The sequence below is a fragment of the Vitis riparia genome, chromosome 15 (genome assembly GCF_004353265.1).
Source record: "Vitis riparia cultivar Riparia Gloire de Montpellier isolate 1030 chromosome 15, EGFV_Vit.rip_1.0, whole genome shotgun sequence".
NCBI classification, from domain to species: domain Eukaryota; kingdom Viridiplantae; phylum Streptophyta; class Magnoliopsida; order Vitales; family Vitaceae; genus Vitis; species Vitis riparia.
In genome coordinates this window covers 2,330,019-2,346,455 of record NC_048445.1, presented here as the reverse complement: position 1 = coordinate 2,346,455, position 16,437 = coordinate 2,330,019, and the positions used below count along the sequence as shown (strand labels likewise).

Genomic DNA, 16,437 nt, shown 5'->3' with positions numbered 1-16,437 from the left:
TCACGCAAATTTCGGAGAAATCCAAAGTAGAGGTTGTGGGGAATGTGGGTAAAGCAGTGTAACAGTCCTATCACTTAGACTGAAAACATACATACTTCCATCAGCATTTGAAAAAAAACTATAACGTTGGCAGAAGTATATAGAATTTGGCCGGCATCCCGCAAAATCAGAAGTTATGACAGAAATTGAATGATTGTCTCCCAAAAACAAGGCAACATCGCCCAAACTCATAACCTCTTCCCATCTTGGATTCTTTGAAAACCATTGTAACTTATAAATCACATATCCCCCTTCATGCTTTGTAACCTGCAAGAGATCTCCTTCAGGAGATTCCACTGGATTCTTTGAAAACCATTGTAACTTATAAATCACAAATCCCCTTTCATGCTTTATAACCCGCAAGAGATCTCCTTCAGGAGATTCCACCAAATATGAGACAAGAGCACAATCAATATCGGGTGAAGTAATCCTTCTCACTTTCAAATCACTACTCACATCACAAGAGAAGAGCACACCCCGTCCGTCTAATACATAGAATAACCCATTGCTGTAAACAATGTCTTTCACATCCCGCAACCCTTCAATATAAGTCCAGTCTTTTTCTCCTGATTTAATGAATGCTAATCTTACTACCAAACTACCACACGTCATCATGAGTACAAACTCATCCCCATTCACATCAGGATCAATAGACAATACACCCCTCCTCAGGTTATAAGGGAAGATAGTTCTGTACTCACTGCCTGAAAGTTCAAGGGATGATGATTTTTCGAGGGGAGGAAGATGAATGAGTTTTCCAGAGAATGGGTTGTGGAGGGTTACCTTATAAGAATCATTATTTACCAGAATCAACCAACCATGAGAAGACCCTTCATACCTCCATCGCCCCTGCCTCAACTGAACCTCCCAAAGGCTTTTTCCGTTCATGACGTCATATAAACAGCACCTTTCTTTGGGATTATCTGCGGTGGGAGCCATTAACAATGGGACTTGTTGGTGCAGACGACAATGGCGTTTATGGTTAGAGCATAAATGTCGAAGTTTTTCACGAACTGCATACTGCCATTGAATGCAAACCTCACCGAATGTGAAGTAGTCCTCCATGGGCTCTAAGTAATCTAAGATCGAACCGAGAAGAGTTTTAGAGAGTGATGCCCAACCTGAACTTGAGGGCAAAGCCATTCTTCTGATTGTGGTCGAGAAGAGGAAGAAGATGATAAAAAATTAGGGTTTAACAGATTAGGGTTTAACGTATAAAAAAAAAAGGGTGGGTGCATGTGTATATATAGGAATGAGTACAAATTTGGAAACCTAATTTCAATCCAAATATAACTCTATAGATTTATAGAATTTAATAATAAAATTTAATTGCATTATAAAATATTTTAGTTAATTTAATTTATATCTATATCTATAAATTAAGTAGACTTATTATTATTATTATTATTATTTTAAATATTAAAACTTTCTTAAATAGCTCATCAAAATAATCTTTTTATTTTTTTCCATATTTTAATTCTTTTGTTTCCATATATTGTTCATGTCTTACTCATTACTTGAACTTTTAAACCTTCTATTCTCATATTTCTTTAATATATACTATTTCTTTTTATAAAAAAAATAAAATAATTTACTTAGTAAACATGCTTTCCGTATTTCTTTATTCTTTCATGTATATTATATATATATATATCTATTTTAACTTGATTTTCTATTTTCAAAATCTATTGTCCATATTTTTTAAATATATATTATTTTTTATAAAGAAACTTGAATTATTTATTGACTAAATTATTCATCTATTAAATAATTTTATTATTATTATTATTATTATTATTATTAAATTAAAAAAAGGCATAAATTCTATATCTCATAGTTAATCACGGTAGAATATTTTTATTTTCTTTTTGTTCAAATTTGAAATCTATTAATCAGTACAATTAATTGATTCCTACCTAGGGCATTATTTCTAGAGTTATTTCTTCCAAGAAACAAATGGAAGGGTTAGGGCTTGTTTTTGCCACATTCTTATTTTTCTATTGTACTAAACTTTTATTTGCTTAATTTTCTATATTTATTTATTATTGTATTTATTCCTTTATTATTGCTAGATGTTATATTTATAAAAATTTAAATTATTTATTTACTCAATATGTTTTATAAACAGAAATATTAATGTGAACATGGCAAAAGAGAAAAGATTCTTGCAGAATCGTATTAAAGGAGACATTCCCTCTCCAAAGTATCGTACGAACCTCAATAATAATAAGGGAGAATTATGTTTTGGGGGTAGATGGACCCCCAAATTAACAAAAAGTCCATGTAACTCTTCAAATTGAGCCCAAGACCCAATGAAAGTATGAAAATTGAGTTGAAGGATATCATCCTTCAGTATTTCCAAAAATGCCCTTTGTTGATTTTGAAAAAAAATAATAATATTTTTGAAAAATACTTTTATTTAATTTAATATTTTTTATTTAATTTAATATTTTTAAAAAATACTTTTATGTAATTTAATATTTTTTAAAATACTTTTATTTAATTTAATATTTTTTAAAAATAAATTTATTTAATTTAATATTTAAAAAAAAATTAATTTAATATTTTTGAAAAAAAAAATTATTTAATTTAATATTTTTAAAAACTACTTTTATTTAATTTAATATTTTTGAAAAAAAAATTATTGAAAAAAAATTATTTAACTTAATTTTATAAAATATTTTATATGTGTTCTTAAAAGGTATATTTGTCATTTACTATTTCATATCCTTCAACTTAATTTGAAGAGTTATATAGACCTTTTGTTAATTTGGGGTCCATCTACCCTCAAAAGATAATTCTCCCAAATAATAAAAGTGTTGGTGCATATAACACGTACCAATTATTATCAAAAGATGCATGCATGAACGTGTTAAATGAGGCATCCCTTATGCAAATCAAGTGAATTCTTGACATTAAATTCATACCCGAAAGACTATAACAAGTTTCTTGCAATCTTCTTCCACAAACGTGTAGATTTGACAAACATTTTGATACATATAGTCCAACATATGTACCTATAAATTTCCATACCTTCCTCTCAATTTTTCATCCAAGCAACAAAGCTCAATGGCACACCGCTCTCTCCTTTCATTGGCCCTCCTCAGCTTTTTCTTTCTTGCCTTGATCTCCAACACTAATGCAGGTACAATAACAGTCTACTGGGGCCAAAATGGGAACGAGGGCAGCTTGGCTGATACCTGCTCCTCGGGCTATTATGGAATTGTCAATATTGCTTTCTTGGTTGTTTTTGGCAATAACCAGACTCCGCAGATGAATCTAGCTGGCCATTGAGACCCGAACTCTGGTGGTTGATCATGGTTGAGTACTGGCATTAAAGCATGCCAGGATCAAGGCATCAAGGTGTTGCGAGGTGCCTCGGGAAGCTATACCTTGACCTCTGTAGAGGATGCCAGGTGATTATTCTTCTCAAATACGTAGACTATGTTTGGTTCCTAAGAAAAAAAATACTAAATAAAATGATATTCGATTTCCACCCATTTTTCTTTCTTTCTATTTTTTTCTCCTTATTTTCTCTCCCTCTCATTTTCCCTCAAACTTTCGGGGACCCAATCATAGCCATAGCCATAGCCATAGCGTCTAATCCTTGTGGGATCAATGCTGATTTTGTCGTTGTGATGCAGGCAAGTTGCAAATTACCTATGGAACAATTTTCTTGGGGACCAATCAAGCTCACGACCATTAGGAGATGCTGTTTTAGATGGGATTGATTTTGACAGTCAGGGAGGCACAACCCAGCACTGGGATGAACTAGCCAAGACCTTGTCGGAGTTCAGCGGGCAGAGGAAGGTGTACCTATCAGCAGCTCCACAGTGCCCATTTCCGGATGCATGGATGAGCACTGCCATTGCCACAGGCCTAGTTGACTATGTTTGGGTCCAATTCTACAACAATCCCCCCTGCCAATACTCCGGCAACGCCGACAACCTTATCAACTCCTGGAACCAATGGACCACGATTGAAGCTGGTCAAGTATTTTTGGGGTTGCCGGTAGCCCCAGCAGCAGCCGGGTCTGGCTACATCGAACCGGATGTGCTTGTCTCCCAGGTCCTGCCGTCCATCAAGACTTCCCCCAAGTATGGAGGTGTGATGCTTTGGTCTAGATATTATGATAATGGCTATAGTGCAGCCATTCTGTCCAGTGTTTGAAGTCTTGTCTTCCTATATATGTCTACTTCTAATATGGTCAAATAAATGAGCTTTGATACTTTCTGAAGCTTGAATGAAATACAAATTTTCTGCTGTGATGATTAATACAAATATATATATAGATGGCACAAATATCTTTCAAAGACTCTCTCTAAAAGCCTCTGCTTACCAAGCAGCCCATTTGCCTCAACCATGTACTCCCAACTTTACTTGGCAATTCCCTTGCTGATCTTGCAGTTTACCCATCTCATCCCATCTCGTTTGACCTTTTATTTTTAAAAATTTTTAATTATATTTAAAATAAATACATATAATACATATAACAATATTTAAAATTGTTTTCACTATTTTTTTAAAGCAAAATGAAAGTATAGAAAATAAATAGTTCCAATAAGATTTTATTTTATCTATTCCATGACTAGTTTTTAGAGAAAAATATATATCAAGAATAACCTACCATATTATTAGTATATAAAGGAAAAAGGCAAAGAGAAAAACACATGATATCTTAACATGGGAGCAAGCAATCACACGTGGTTTTAAAAACATGTTTGTGGTGTTTGATGAATTGGAAGGTGGCCATGTCACCTGCCAAGTCAGTCCCACCCATGGTTTTTGGGCCTCCACCACTAACAGACCCATGCCTAATGGGTTTCACGGAAGGCCCAACTCTATTTTCAAATCTACCTTGATTAGGCACAATTATTGGCACATGTAATCTTCCATCAGCTTGCAAAGATTGTGTTGGGACCACATTGGCCAACAAAGTCAGCCAAGGAGTGTCAATGTAATTTCAAAAAACTAATTATCATACACCAAGGGATGCCTGCCCCCTATGACTTATCCTAATTTTTATAGCCCTTCTAAAAAACCCTTATTGAGAACCTTTATCACAAGCCATATATGCAACAAAGAAGGCCTTAAACTAATTATGAACATGCAAAAGTAATAATTCCTCACCCAGCCCAATCATAAATGCAACCATTCATCAAACACTGATTTTGAAGCCAGGAATATATACAAATCCTTTATGCACATAGTGAAAAATGATCGTCTTTGAACCAGTGAATTCAGAAGAAATTGGCACAGAATGGGAAAAACACTAGTATACATTTTGCATATTTGAAGCATTCAAAAGCCCTCGTGACCAGAAGGATGCAGTTGTTACATACAAAGCCCTCACATACAGAATGGAATACGAATCTATGCATCCTTTTTGACAAAAATCAAGGAATAAAAGAAGGTTAAATATGAAGAAGGAAAGAATGATCAAACTAGACTCTAGCTTTCAAGGGTCAACAAACCCCATAACACCAATTTCTATACCGTTGTTGAGTTTAATTTTCCACGTCTTCAGGTGGAGGCTTCACATACTTGCCTATTACTTTTTGGTGGGATCGTCTTCTCATCCTGAGAGTTTGTCTTTGCTTTGTTGCCTTCTCTTCTCTTTTTGCTGTAGTCTCTGATTCCTCTCTCTCAAGTATATACCTTGCCAGAAGACCTCACCTGTTGAGGGCCACAACCACCGTCTCATGGGGTGGTCATCATCTGACTCCTCAGCCAAGTCCTCATCCATGCTCTTTAGGGTGGCGTATGAGAACCATTTTACCCACATATGACCTCTACGATTCTTCAATTTATGGTGTTCATGCATCTCGCCTGTCTTAGGATTCACGTACACCATTCGCTTTGCACCATGATATGCCCAAACGTTTACGAGCAACTCAAGCACCCGAGAGTAGCAATGCTTGTCCTGCAGGAGGGAATACCATTATGTGATTTCCATAATACAATTTAATGACAGCCCCATTAATTTTTTATTTTAAGAAAAAGAAAACAAAGCCCTGAATAATCAGTTGACTAAAGCAAATGCAAGAGGACATTGCTAATCAGATGATCATAGGATTGCATTTTGTTTCTCAAAGCTTTTTAAAAGATTCTACCATTTTTTTTACATCACTCAGGATAAGACCCTCCTCTTCCTTCTTTTGATTCAACATTTATTTATTTATTTATTTTCCTTTTCTTTTTTCAATACACATAGTGTTAACTTATCATAAAGCTTAGAATAAGAACATTTTCCCATTCATGTTGATGTAGTCAGTACTGACTAAACAAGACAAACTTTAGTTCTCAAATTCTTCAGCCATTGAAATGCTGGTTCCCTAAAGCCACAAGAAAAACAATCAATCATTGCTCTTCCCTAAGAAAAATAATCAATCATAGAGGGATACTGTGGTCAAGAAAGCAAGCATGACAACCGTTTTAAGATGAATCTTCAGTATATAAGCCCTAGTTGTGTGAGGCATTGAATTTGCTACGAGTCAGAAAGAAATTCTCATAACAGAAGTACAAGAAAGAAAAGGCAAGACAGAAGTTCTGTACTGAAAGAAAAAATCATCATAATAAGTACTAGAAGTTACCTTGGACAAACTCAGATAGCAGTGCCCTCTTTGATGGTGTCATTGTATATCTGTGCATCCAATGCATCCACAAACATCCTGCAGATGGTACAATATTCAAATTAAGATTTGAAAGATGAAAAATGGGCTAAACTTGCCTGATACACCCCTCAATTGCTATATCCAGTACCTTGAGAACATTACAAACTCTAGGAAGGATCGGGTTGGCAAAGCCCAGCTCTGCATGACAGACCATGTATCTCCATCTACAGGCATAGGTGGTAAGGAATCCCAATCTCGCTTTATGCCATACATCTTCTTAAGAGCCTCTGAGAAAGCAAACCTATAAACATCATGGGAGATCCATATGTTAATGATAGTTTGTTATTTGGTCAGAATAGGATGGGAAAAAATAATGTAATGGATGCAATATGTCTTACTTGCAATTTCCAGCATTTATAGCATCACAAAATGACCAAAATCCAGTTGTGAAGGGTTTCGAGGATCCATGTCCATGCGAACCCAGAAGTAGAGTGTGTCCCCATGCTTTCGTGCTTGGATAGCATTTAACAGTGCAGTTTCAGCTATCTTAGACAATGATGCCTGTTTAACTTCCAAAATCAGATATGTAGCAACAGAGTAGCACAAATAATTATGCTGCTGCTCCTAACCACAAGATACTTAACCAAAGGGTCAGTATGTCAGGTATGTAGGTCTTCCTTTACAACCTATTGCATCATACCAAGAAGCTCTTCAAAGGTGTTTTTTCTCAAAGGAAAATTTGTATAGTTTCTACTTTTTCTTATTTCTCAATTCAAAAGATCTCCATTAAACAGCAGAATATAAAGAATTTTCAAGATGATAAGATAAAGTTGATCATCTGAATGATTATGAACAAATGAACCCAACTCAACCACCATCAGGATTTATTGAGATGAGTATCACAATTGGTCCACATAGTTGGGCCATGTGAGAGCTATTGTCTCAATGGTCACAGGGTCTGCCAACATGGACAAAGGGCCAACCTATAACGCTGAGAAGACCAACCTGAAAGATGCTTAAATGAAGGATTGAAACATTCCTATACATGGAATTAACATAGGAACTCAGAACCAGAAGAGATCACATACATTCCTTGCTGTTGCCCTCCAAGATTGAAAACCTATCCAAGCATTTCTGTGAATACGGTCAACTCTGTTAGCTATTGCAAAAAAGGCCCCATACTCTCCAAGGGCATCTCGGTAGTAAGGGTTGTTAAGAAGTGGAAGGCGAGAAGGTGCATCAATATCATCAGCTTCGCGTCTACGACCTTTGGTGGACTACAATCATCAATTCCATGGATCCAGATCAGATTGGAGAAAAAAATTTCATCTTTTATATAGATTCCATCAACTGTAAGAAAAACAACTAGTCTAGCATACAAGGCCATCACTGATCCCATCTACTGCATCATTTGATATAAAAGAAGGTATCCATAATAACATTAACATCATTTGTAACTCACCAGCCCAATTCCTCGATAAAGTGAAGTAGCATGCAAAAAAGGCCAAGTTCCTTCCCCAAAGTAAGGCTCATAAATGCACAACGGTTGACCTGTCCTTTCAAGCTCCCCGTCGTCTCTTTCATGCAAATCATTCTTTGCCCGATCAGCCCTTTTGGCACTTCGATATACGTCCTCCCATGATCCACGAGGTTGATCGGTTCTATCCTTCAACTACATCAAATACCCAAGAAAAAAAAATTCAGGGTGTGATGCTACAAAATACAAAGCAGCATTCTATATCTATCACGGTGAAACTCTCAAAAAGCACTTGTCTAAATCCACATCCTGAATCACATGGAAGACAGTGCCCCCCTATTTTAAAACCAAAACTCATCATCATTTCATAAAAATAAAAAATAAAATAACCACAGCCTCATCAATCAGAATGGGCAGTCAAACATGCAGGGTTGTAAAGAATGTCAATTCCTAACAAAAGTATCAACATAAACAATGGACAACACTGGATGCTGTTCAACCCTAATTAAGAAAACATTTAATACTGCCCTCACCATCTCTTACCTCATCCTCCTCTCTTCTCTTTTTAGCATTAGCAATTCCAATTAATTTCTCCTCCTCCAGATACTATATGGGAATGATTCATCTGTAGTCACAGAACCCCCTGTTTGAGATTGGCTCCACTGCTCCTCAAACTTGTCTAAGAATCTGTGACTTCTTGAAGTTCTATTTGTATATGTTGAATGTCCACTTGCTGCAAATAGATTCCATTGCCATTCCTCTTTCAATTTGGGAGGGATTTCTGTCACAGCCTTGGGAGATGCAACTTCAGATGGGAACTTAAGGAGATTTTCAAGCAGTGAAGCATACCCTTCAACAGTGTCCATAACCATCAGGTTCTTTGCAGTGCTTTTTCCAAGTGATGCAATATTATGAACTAACGGTGATAATTTCCCTTCAGAGATCATTTGCAATATGACCTGTGTCAGAACACTAATTTTCTCCTTTGGGAAAAGATAGCCGTTTACCCTGTCATCAACCTAATGGTTATCGTTAATGCAGTCAGTAGTTTTCTAAAATAAAAAACTAATTAATTAAGTAAAAGTATGCAATAAATGGATGATTAAAAATAGTACAATAAAGAGAATTCACTATCAGGATGCTTTAAAGCTGTCTTCAAATCATATCCATGCATAGGCAACATGCACTCAAGATTAAATCCATTCATATATTAATTATTTCCTTCCCATAAGATTGAAGCCAATATTTGGTTAGCTCCTCCCACGGAGATCCCAGCCAATAGTTTGGTTGGTTCCTCCCTATAAGATCCCAGCCAATATTTTAATCAGTTCCTGCCCTGAGCTCATAACTACACCCTCATGTTTCCTAACAAATTAAGTTAAAAAAATCACATAACGAAAGTTATACAGATGAAGGTGCCATACAGACGAGCACTGTGGATCAAGGACATGAGAAAAACACAGTGGACCATTATCTAATGGAAGATATGCAACTACGTCAAGTTCTAAATATGAATAATTTCTGATCCAAACCCAAGTATTGGATAAGGATTTGTTAGTCTGGAGTGTTTTAAAGGGTTTTCACACCATCAAACTTTTTATCTTTGATAGATATTTTTCACTAATTAATAAATATGTCTCGAGGAGAAAGCAGCATTTAGAAGCATACGTATTTCTTGATAATGGAGAGATCTGGAGCTATGATCAGTTTCCCAAAGCTCATGGCTTTTATCAAAATGTCTGGAAATGATTGCTCTTCTAGGAAGGATCCATATATCACTATATCAGCAGCAGCTAGAACATTGTCTGCTCCCCCACATCAATGGCTATGTCTTCACAACACCCTTTGGATATCGTAAATTAAGAGCAATGGCCTATGGAAATATGAACATTAAGATGTTAAAATAATTAGACACAAATGAAATTAAGTCCAAAATTCTACAGGTATGCAAAGCTATACCTCCACAGCCACACTGTAGTTATTAGCTGAATTTCCACTTGTGATAAGGATTTTGAGATGAGAGTTGGAATTATTGTCAACTGGAAACTCCGCAACAAGTGGCAATAAAGCCTGTAAAATGAGGGCATGCTCCAACCACAAACCTTTGTACAAAAATTGGCTTCTGACAAGTGCAATAACAAAGTCATCAGGTCCATAACCCATCTTGACACGTGGGCTATCTCTATGTGATGCCATGAAGTTATCCACTTCCCATGCTTGAGCAGGAGAACCCGGAATAACAAAATAATTTCCAGAATCAAATGTGGAGTAAATCATCTGCAGAAGGTAGAACAACCGATCAAAACGCTAGAAAAGACCAATCTCAGCACCAAACTTCAAAGCATGAGTTCTGTACAGACATGCAGCATTATGAACAGGATACCAGGGAACACAACTAATTCCTACAAGACCAAAAGCTAGTTACCGGCAGGACATAATTTGGAAAGACAACAGCAGTAGCACGATAGAAGACTTTTTTCCAATCATTTACAAGCTCAATCTTGCCAGTCAAATTGTATTGTCTCAAACGTGTAGCAAGTGTCCCTTCAGGGATGGTCCATATAAGTGGTAAAGACTTGAAAGGTTCCTGCACAAAACTGTAACAGTAAAATCATTCATTTCAATTGAATAAGGACATTGCTGGAAGAAATAGCTTTGAAATATCAACAAATATCAGGAACAAGCATAACAAACAAACTGAGCTCCTCACAAGGACAAGCTTTTAGATTACAGATATTTAAAAAGGAATATAAAAGTGAAAATAAAGCAAATAAAAAAGAAGCCAATTGAAAGCATCTATGCGGATCATAAATAGAGTGAACACATTCACTGGCAAAAGGATCCAAGAGTTTTCACATAAGCAAACGAGACATGCAGAAAGTTCCCAAACAAATTTCAGAAACATCATAATGAGAAGCACTAGTACTCATAAATAGAGATTATGTGCATGTGCCTCAGATCCATATCTATACATATTAGTGAGTCCAAAGCCTAATGACAAGGTGCTTGGCATCAAACAAGCCAAAAGAACACTAAGCAAACAACCAGGTTTGCCAATTTTCTCAACCTATAAGTGCAACTATGGCTTTATTCTTGATTATTTGAGGCTAGCTATGGGAACCTTACTTCTCCAATATAATTTATTGAGGGCCATATTTCCTATTAAGTATTGCCATAAGCCAATAATTTATTTTTCTCTATCTCAATGTACATCCCCTTTTTCCTGTCCTTGTCCCAGTAGCCCCTTCAAGATGAGGCGATACACTCATTCACCTGATGTGATTACTGGTCTTTTCAGAACATGAACAAACAATCTCATCCAATACAGTCTGCCTTTCTAATATGTCCACATTATAGAAAAGAAGAAAATCTCTTAGGTGAATAAAAACAGAAAACTCCAACTCACATTCCCACAGATACTTCTGTATTTTATTCATTCAATTTTTTTTTTTTGATAGAAAAAAAAAATATTCACTCAACCTCTTTACATGAAGTATTGACTTGATACCTCCCAGTACCAATAACTACAATTTGATAAATAATCTGAGATAAAAAATAAATAAAAAATTAAGTAACAGGTTAACATCTCAGACAAGTTTCTAAAGTATCTGAAGTTTCCCCAATGTATCTTCAACTCAAAAAGGTTACCAAGTATTAGATGCATGCAAAAGCCAATCACATAAATCTCAAAAAGAAAAACCATATACCATCTTTTGATTGACCATTCAGTTTAACTAGATGTCAACTGTAGTATAATAGAACAAATCTTTAGCTCAGAAAGTCTTTGGATTGGGATATGCAAAGAATTCCAGTCATAGTATAAATATTTGGAAGTTCATCCTTTTAAAAATACATATAACAAAACTTACCAAGAAACAACACCCCTGGCTTCAAGAGAATTCACAATTATGCCATCATAACTGCAAAGAGAGTATATATCTTGATTAGATATGACCACAATCGACTGATTCCAATCAATCAAACCAAGTGTCCAGTTTTAGCAACAAATCAAGAATGGATGTTGCATGACCACACTACTCAAATAAGTAAATGCATTTAAGTCAATTCTAGAAACAAACTATACAGAATGATAAAGCCATTACATCATCTAAATAATGACTGGAGTAGTCAGGATTATCCATTCAGCAAAAGAATATGTTTCAAATAGTGACACTACATAGGCAATTTAAAGAGGAGAAAACATGGTAACAATTGGATAAGATTTTGGAATCGCTTAAAACAGACTTAAATTTAAAATTATAATTTTTATAAAAAAATATGGGAACTTAATCTGGACCACCATAATATTTTCACCCCAAACAGACATGATTATGGCAGACCCTGCAACAGACACCAGAACCACAAAGACATCAAATGTAAATAGAGAAACTGAACAAAGCCATTGTTTGTGGTAGCTAGAATGAGAGGATTAATGGTGCAGAAGTTCATGATAAAGAATAATTATGATCAAAAGAGTACTTTAGCCAGTCTACAACAGCCGCTGACTTGGCATTGCTTCTGATAATTGTGACTGGAAATCCTACATTTCTCCAAATGGCATTTACAGGACCATCTTCAAGTGAATACACCTGAAAAAAAAAATAAACAAATACATTAACAAAAATAAGGAAACAAAACACATATAGTGCTAATAAAAAAATCAGAAACAATCATTTCATTGCATTGAAATAGTAAATTGCAAGAAGGATAATAAATCCTTCCAACAGTGAACTATCCTCCGTACAAAATCTGATTAAAAAAGGAAAATACTATATGCTAATCCAAAAAGGCAAATCTAGCACAGGCCAAAATGGTTAGCACAAAGCTCACTATAATTCATAACATATCATATCTTGTCTTCCAAATCATAGAGTTTACACCATGCTAGTAGTTCCACTACAATATGGTACTAAGATAAGAAGGCAACTGTAGAAACCTATGATACCCAGATCTTTCAATTGTACTGAATGTACCCATTTTGACACAACATAACATGGGCTTGTGGTATGGGATCCTTGTCTGACACTCCTATTTCACTTTGGGTATAGCTGTTTATTTTTTTCATTGATATCCTTTTATTCTTTCAACTTTCTTAGTAATAATTACATTAGAGAAAAAGAAGCGCAAACTAAAAAGTGAGTTTTTGTAAGAATATTTAGGGATAAGAGAAATAAAAAGGGCTATAGAGAAAAGATAGGAGCTTTTAAAAATGATATCTTCATTTCCAATTTATTTCCAATTGACTTTTCTTTGTTATGTTGTATCCCGGTTGAAGTGCTTGTTTTTTGGATTCTTTTAGCCTAGTTCCCATATCCTAAAATTTGAGTTATGAAAGATTAGACATCTAGACACATACCCACATCCAACACTCATACCTGAATCCATGCAACATATATTTACTAGATAAGGTAGTGCCTAATTCCAAGGGCAAAAGGGCATAAAAAAATTAGAAAAACCATGTAGCAGCAGCAAAGAAGAGTGTCTTGAGAGGATCCAGGCCTTACAAGAACAATACATAGCTGCAGCAATAAATTTGTGGATCAGACACATAAGGCTAGTAAAGGGATGTAGACAGTCCAACAAATGCTACTTGGACACAGCAGATGAGTGTGACCATGGAACATTCAATTTAGATGGAAAATTAGAGAATGATGCCTCAAAACTAGAACTTCACTGACATGGTTGTTATGCCTGATCAGAGGATTGTTATTTAAAGAAGAAATTGATCTGGATTCCCTTGCTATCCAAAAGAAACATCAAATCTCATTCACATGCCTTAACTTCTAAGTAGTTTCATAAATAAGAGCTTCATACCCAAAAATTTTCCCATGCTTTTCCACTTCCCTCCATAAGTCATCGGCCCTGTTTTTTTTTTTTTTTGTCTAAAGCTTTGATAGACTTCAGATATTCTAGCATGATTTGTTTTATAAGTAAAGTTTTATTCTCAGATATTTTGTCCAAAACTTTTGTATCGATTTTTATTCAGAGTTCAGTCAAATTCACACCTATTCAAACTTCAGATAGAAAACAAAGACCACCTCCCTTGCATAAAAATGTTACAAGAGACCCTTACAACACCCTCCAATACAAAATCTACCTCATCCGCATGTTAATTAGGAGTTGACTTTTGAAAAATCATTTCCAGATGAAACAGTTCCTTCTACTACAAATCTGCCTAGGAATCCTACCAAAACTCCCATCCTTCCAACACTGTCAATCTCTTACATTGCTTCAAGTACACACCATGCTCAATTTGTTAAACAAGCACTTGATTGGTTAATGCATTATGCAAAAGCACTTCAAAAAGGAACCAGTACCATAATAAGGAGAAAATAATACCTACAAACTTCACTTAGAAGTTCAAACAACAAATATTTTCTCACCTCAAAACCCTAAATTCAAACTTCAAAGTTAAAATAAATCCAGGAATCATTGGCATTACCTGAATAGTGTACCCCATTTCCAGCAATGCGGATGCCACAGTCACCATCAGTAATTGCTGTGGATCAACCAACAGATCCGGGAAAACCTTCACAAAGACATCAAAATCAAACAAATTATAAACTAGAACAAAAACCATAAACCAAGCACAAACAAGAAACATGAAGCAAGCAACCAATTGGTCCAATTCTACATATCAAATGCCAAACAAAATGTAATTAGAGAAATTAGAAAAAACACAGAAAAAGAAAAGTAGGAATACTGACCAGAGCAAGCTGGGGCTTTCTATATCCAAAACGGTGTCGTAGCCTTGAAGCAGAAGAGAGATTTACCTCATCAGCCTCCTTCTGAAACTTCTGAAGGAGCTTTGATGGCTCAAATCTAATACCTTCCCCAAAATCTAACCCACCAAAATTCTTGATAAAACTCAAATCCCCATAACCACTCTCCATATTTTTCAATGACTCCCCTGATTTTTCCATTATCAAACCCGGCAAAAACATCTGGAATAGAACAACAAAGAAGCAGAACACCGCCACTGTGCACACCCATTGGAGGTAATCTAGCTTCCTGAAGAACAAAAACCTTGAAAATCTCACAATGGGTCTCTGAAAAGCCGAGCCTTTGTTCGACGAAGAGCGAAGAAGAGGGTCTCTCTTCACCGGAACCCCATTTTCCAGAGAACCCATTTACAGACCCATAAAGTAAAACACAGAAAAAGCTTCCCTTAAAAAATAAAAAATAAAAAACACCAACCGACAAATCAAGATCAAAAATAGGAGACTTCCCCAACACTCAAAATACCCTTTTTCCAGTCCCGCACTCCACCACTACGACTGGAACCCAGATGAGAAATCAAGGCCAAAAATCAAGATGCTTGTGAATAGTGCAAAAGCACAGCTAGAGAGAGAAGAAGAACACCAAAAAGCACAGAGCTCTGACGTGGATGCGGTGGTCGTGGATTGTCAACGATTGGGACTTGGATGGAATTTCAACAAATTTGTCAACCGAAAATTGAAAAAAAAATACAAAAAATAAAAAAGTTTTAGATAAGGAAGAAAAAGAGTAAAGATTGCTAGAGAAATTGTAGGAGATTTTGAGGGGTGGAGAATCTAGAAATGAAATCTAGCTACATGTGAATGAGTCTGTTATTGTTTTATGAAAGGATTAATCTGTGACGTACATTTTGCATTTATCATATAGTTGTTGTTACCTTTTGGTTAAAACCTAAGGATTGAATTGAATTGAATTGAAGTGAAGCATTCATTAAAATATTTATTTAATTTTGTAATTTTGAAATATGAGACAATTTCCTTCTTCTAAATTTATTTCAAATATATCTTAAATAATTAAAATTTTCAAACCCATTGAAAATGCATCTTATCAAAATTTAAATATTTGTCATTGAATTTTAATATAAAATTTAATTCATTCATAATAAAATAAAAAATATTGTATTTTGTTAGAAAACCGTTTAAAAGCATGTTTAACAATTATTTTAAGAAATATTTTTTATCTAAAAACTATTTTTTAAAATTAAATATTAAAATAAAAGTCAAAAGTGAAAACGAAACGATGCCTTGTGCATTTATCTTAACATTAAAAAACAAAATCGTAATTTGAATCGACACGATTATTTGGTACCTCTATTTTATTTTGAAATAAAAATAATAAAAAAATGTAAAAATTATATCTTAATTCCAATTCATATGAAGTTAAAATTATACTAAAAAAACATCCAACTCTAATTACTATTTTATTAAAATTGCATAAAATTAAGATGGGCTGTTCATATTTTATTGAGAGATTGATTGTAGGAAAAATACAAAAAGTGGAGATGATTAAAAATACAGTGGACAGACTGGA

The 16,437-nt window shown here is 35.0% G+C and overlaps 1 protein-coding gene and 2 pseudogenes across 1 annotated transcript; 1 reads left to right on the top strand and 2 right to left on the bottom strand.

Moving 5' to 3' along the window:
* Positions 1 to 1,182, bottom strand: LOC117932595 (putative F-box protein At5g55150). Its single transcript, XM_034853870.1, has one exon. The coding sequence runs from the start codon at positions 1,180 to 1,182 to the stop codon at positions 1 to 3; it is 1,182 nt and encodes a 393-aa protein (XP_034709761.1).
* Positions 1,183 to 3,072: 1,890 nt separating this feature from the next.
* Positions 3,073 to 4,279, top strand: LOC117932590 (annotated as a pseudogene).
* A 985-nt stretch (positions 4,280 to 5,264) lies between these two features.
* Positions 5,265 to 15,710, bottom strand: LOC117932368 (annotated as a pseudogene).
* Between the last annotated feature and the right edge of the window lie 727 nt (positions 15,711 to 16,437).

Coding starts and splice junctions, on each gene's coding strand:
- LOC117932595 (XM_034853870.1), bottom strand. CDS start 1,182: ATGGCTTTGCCCTCAAGTTCAGGTTGGGCATCACTCTCTAAAACTCTT.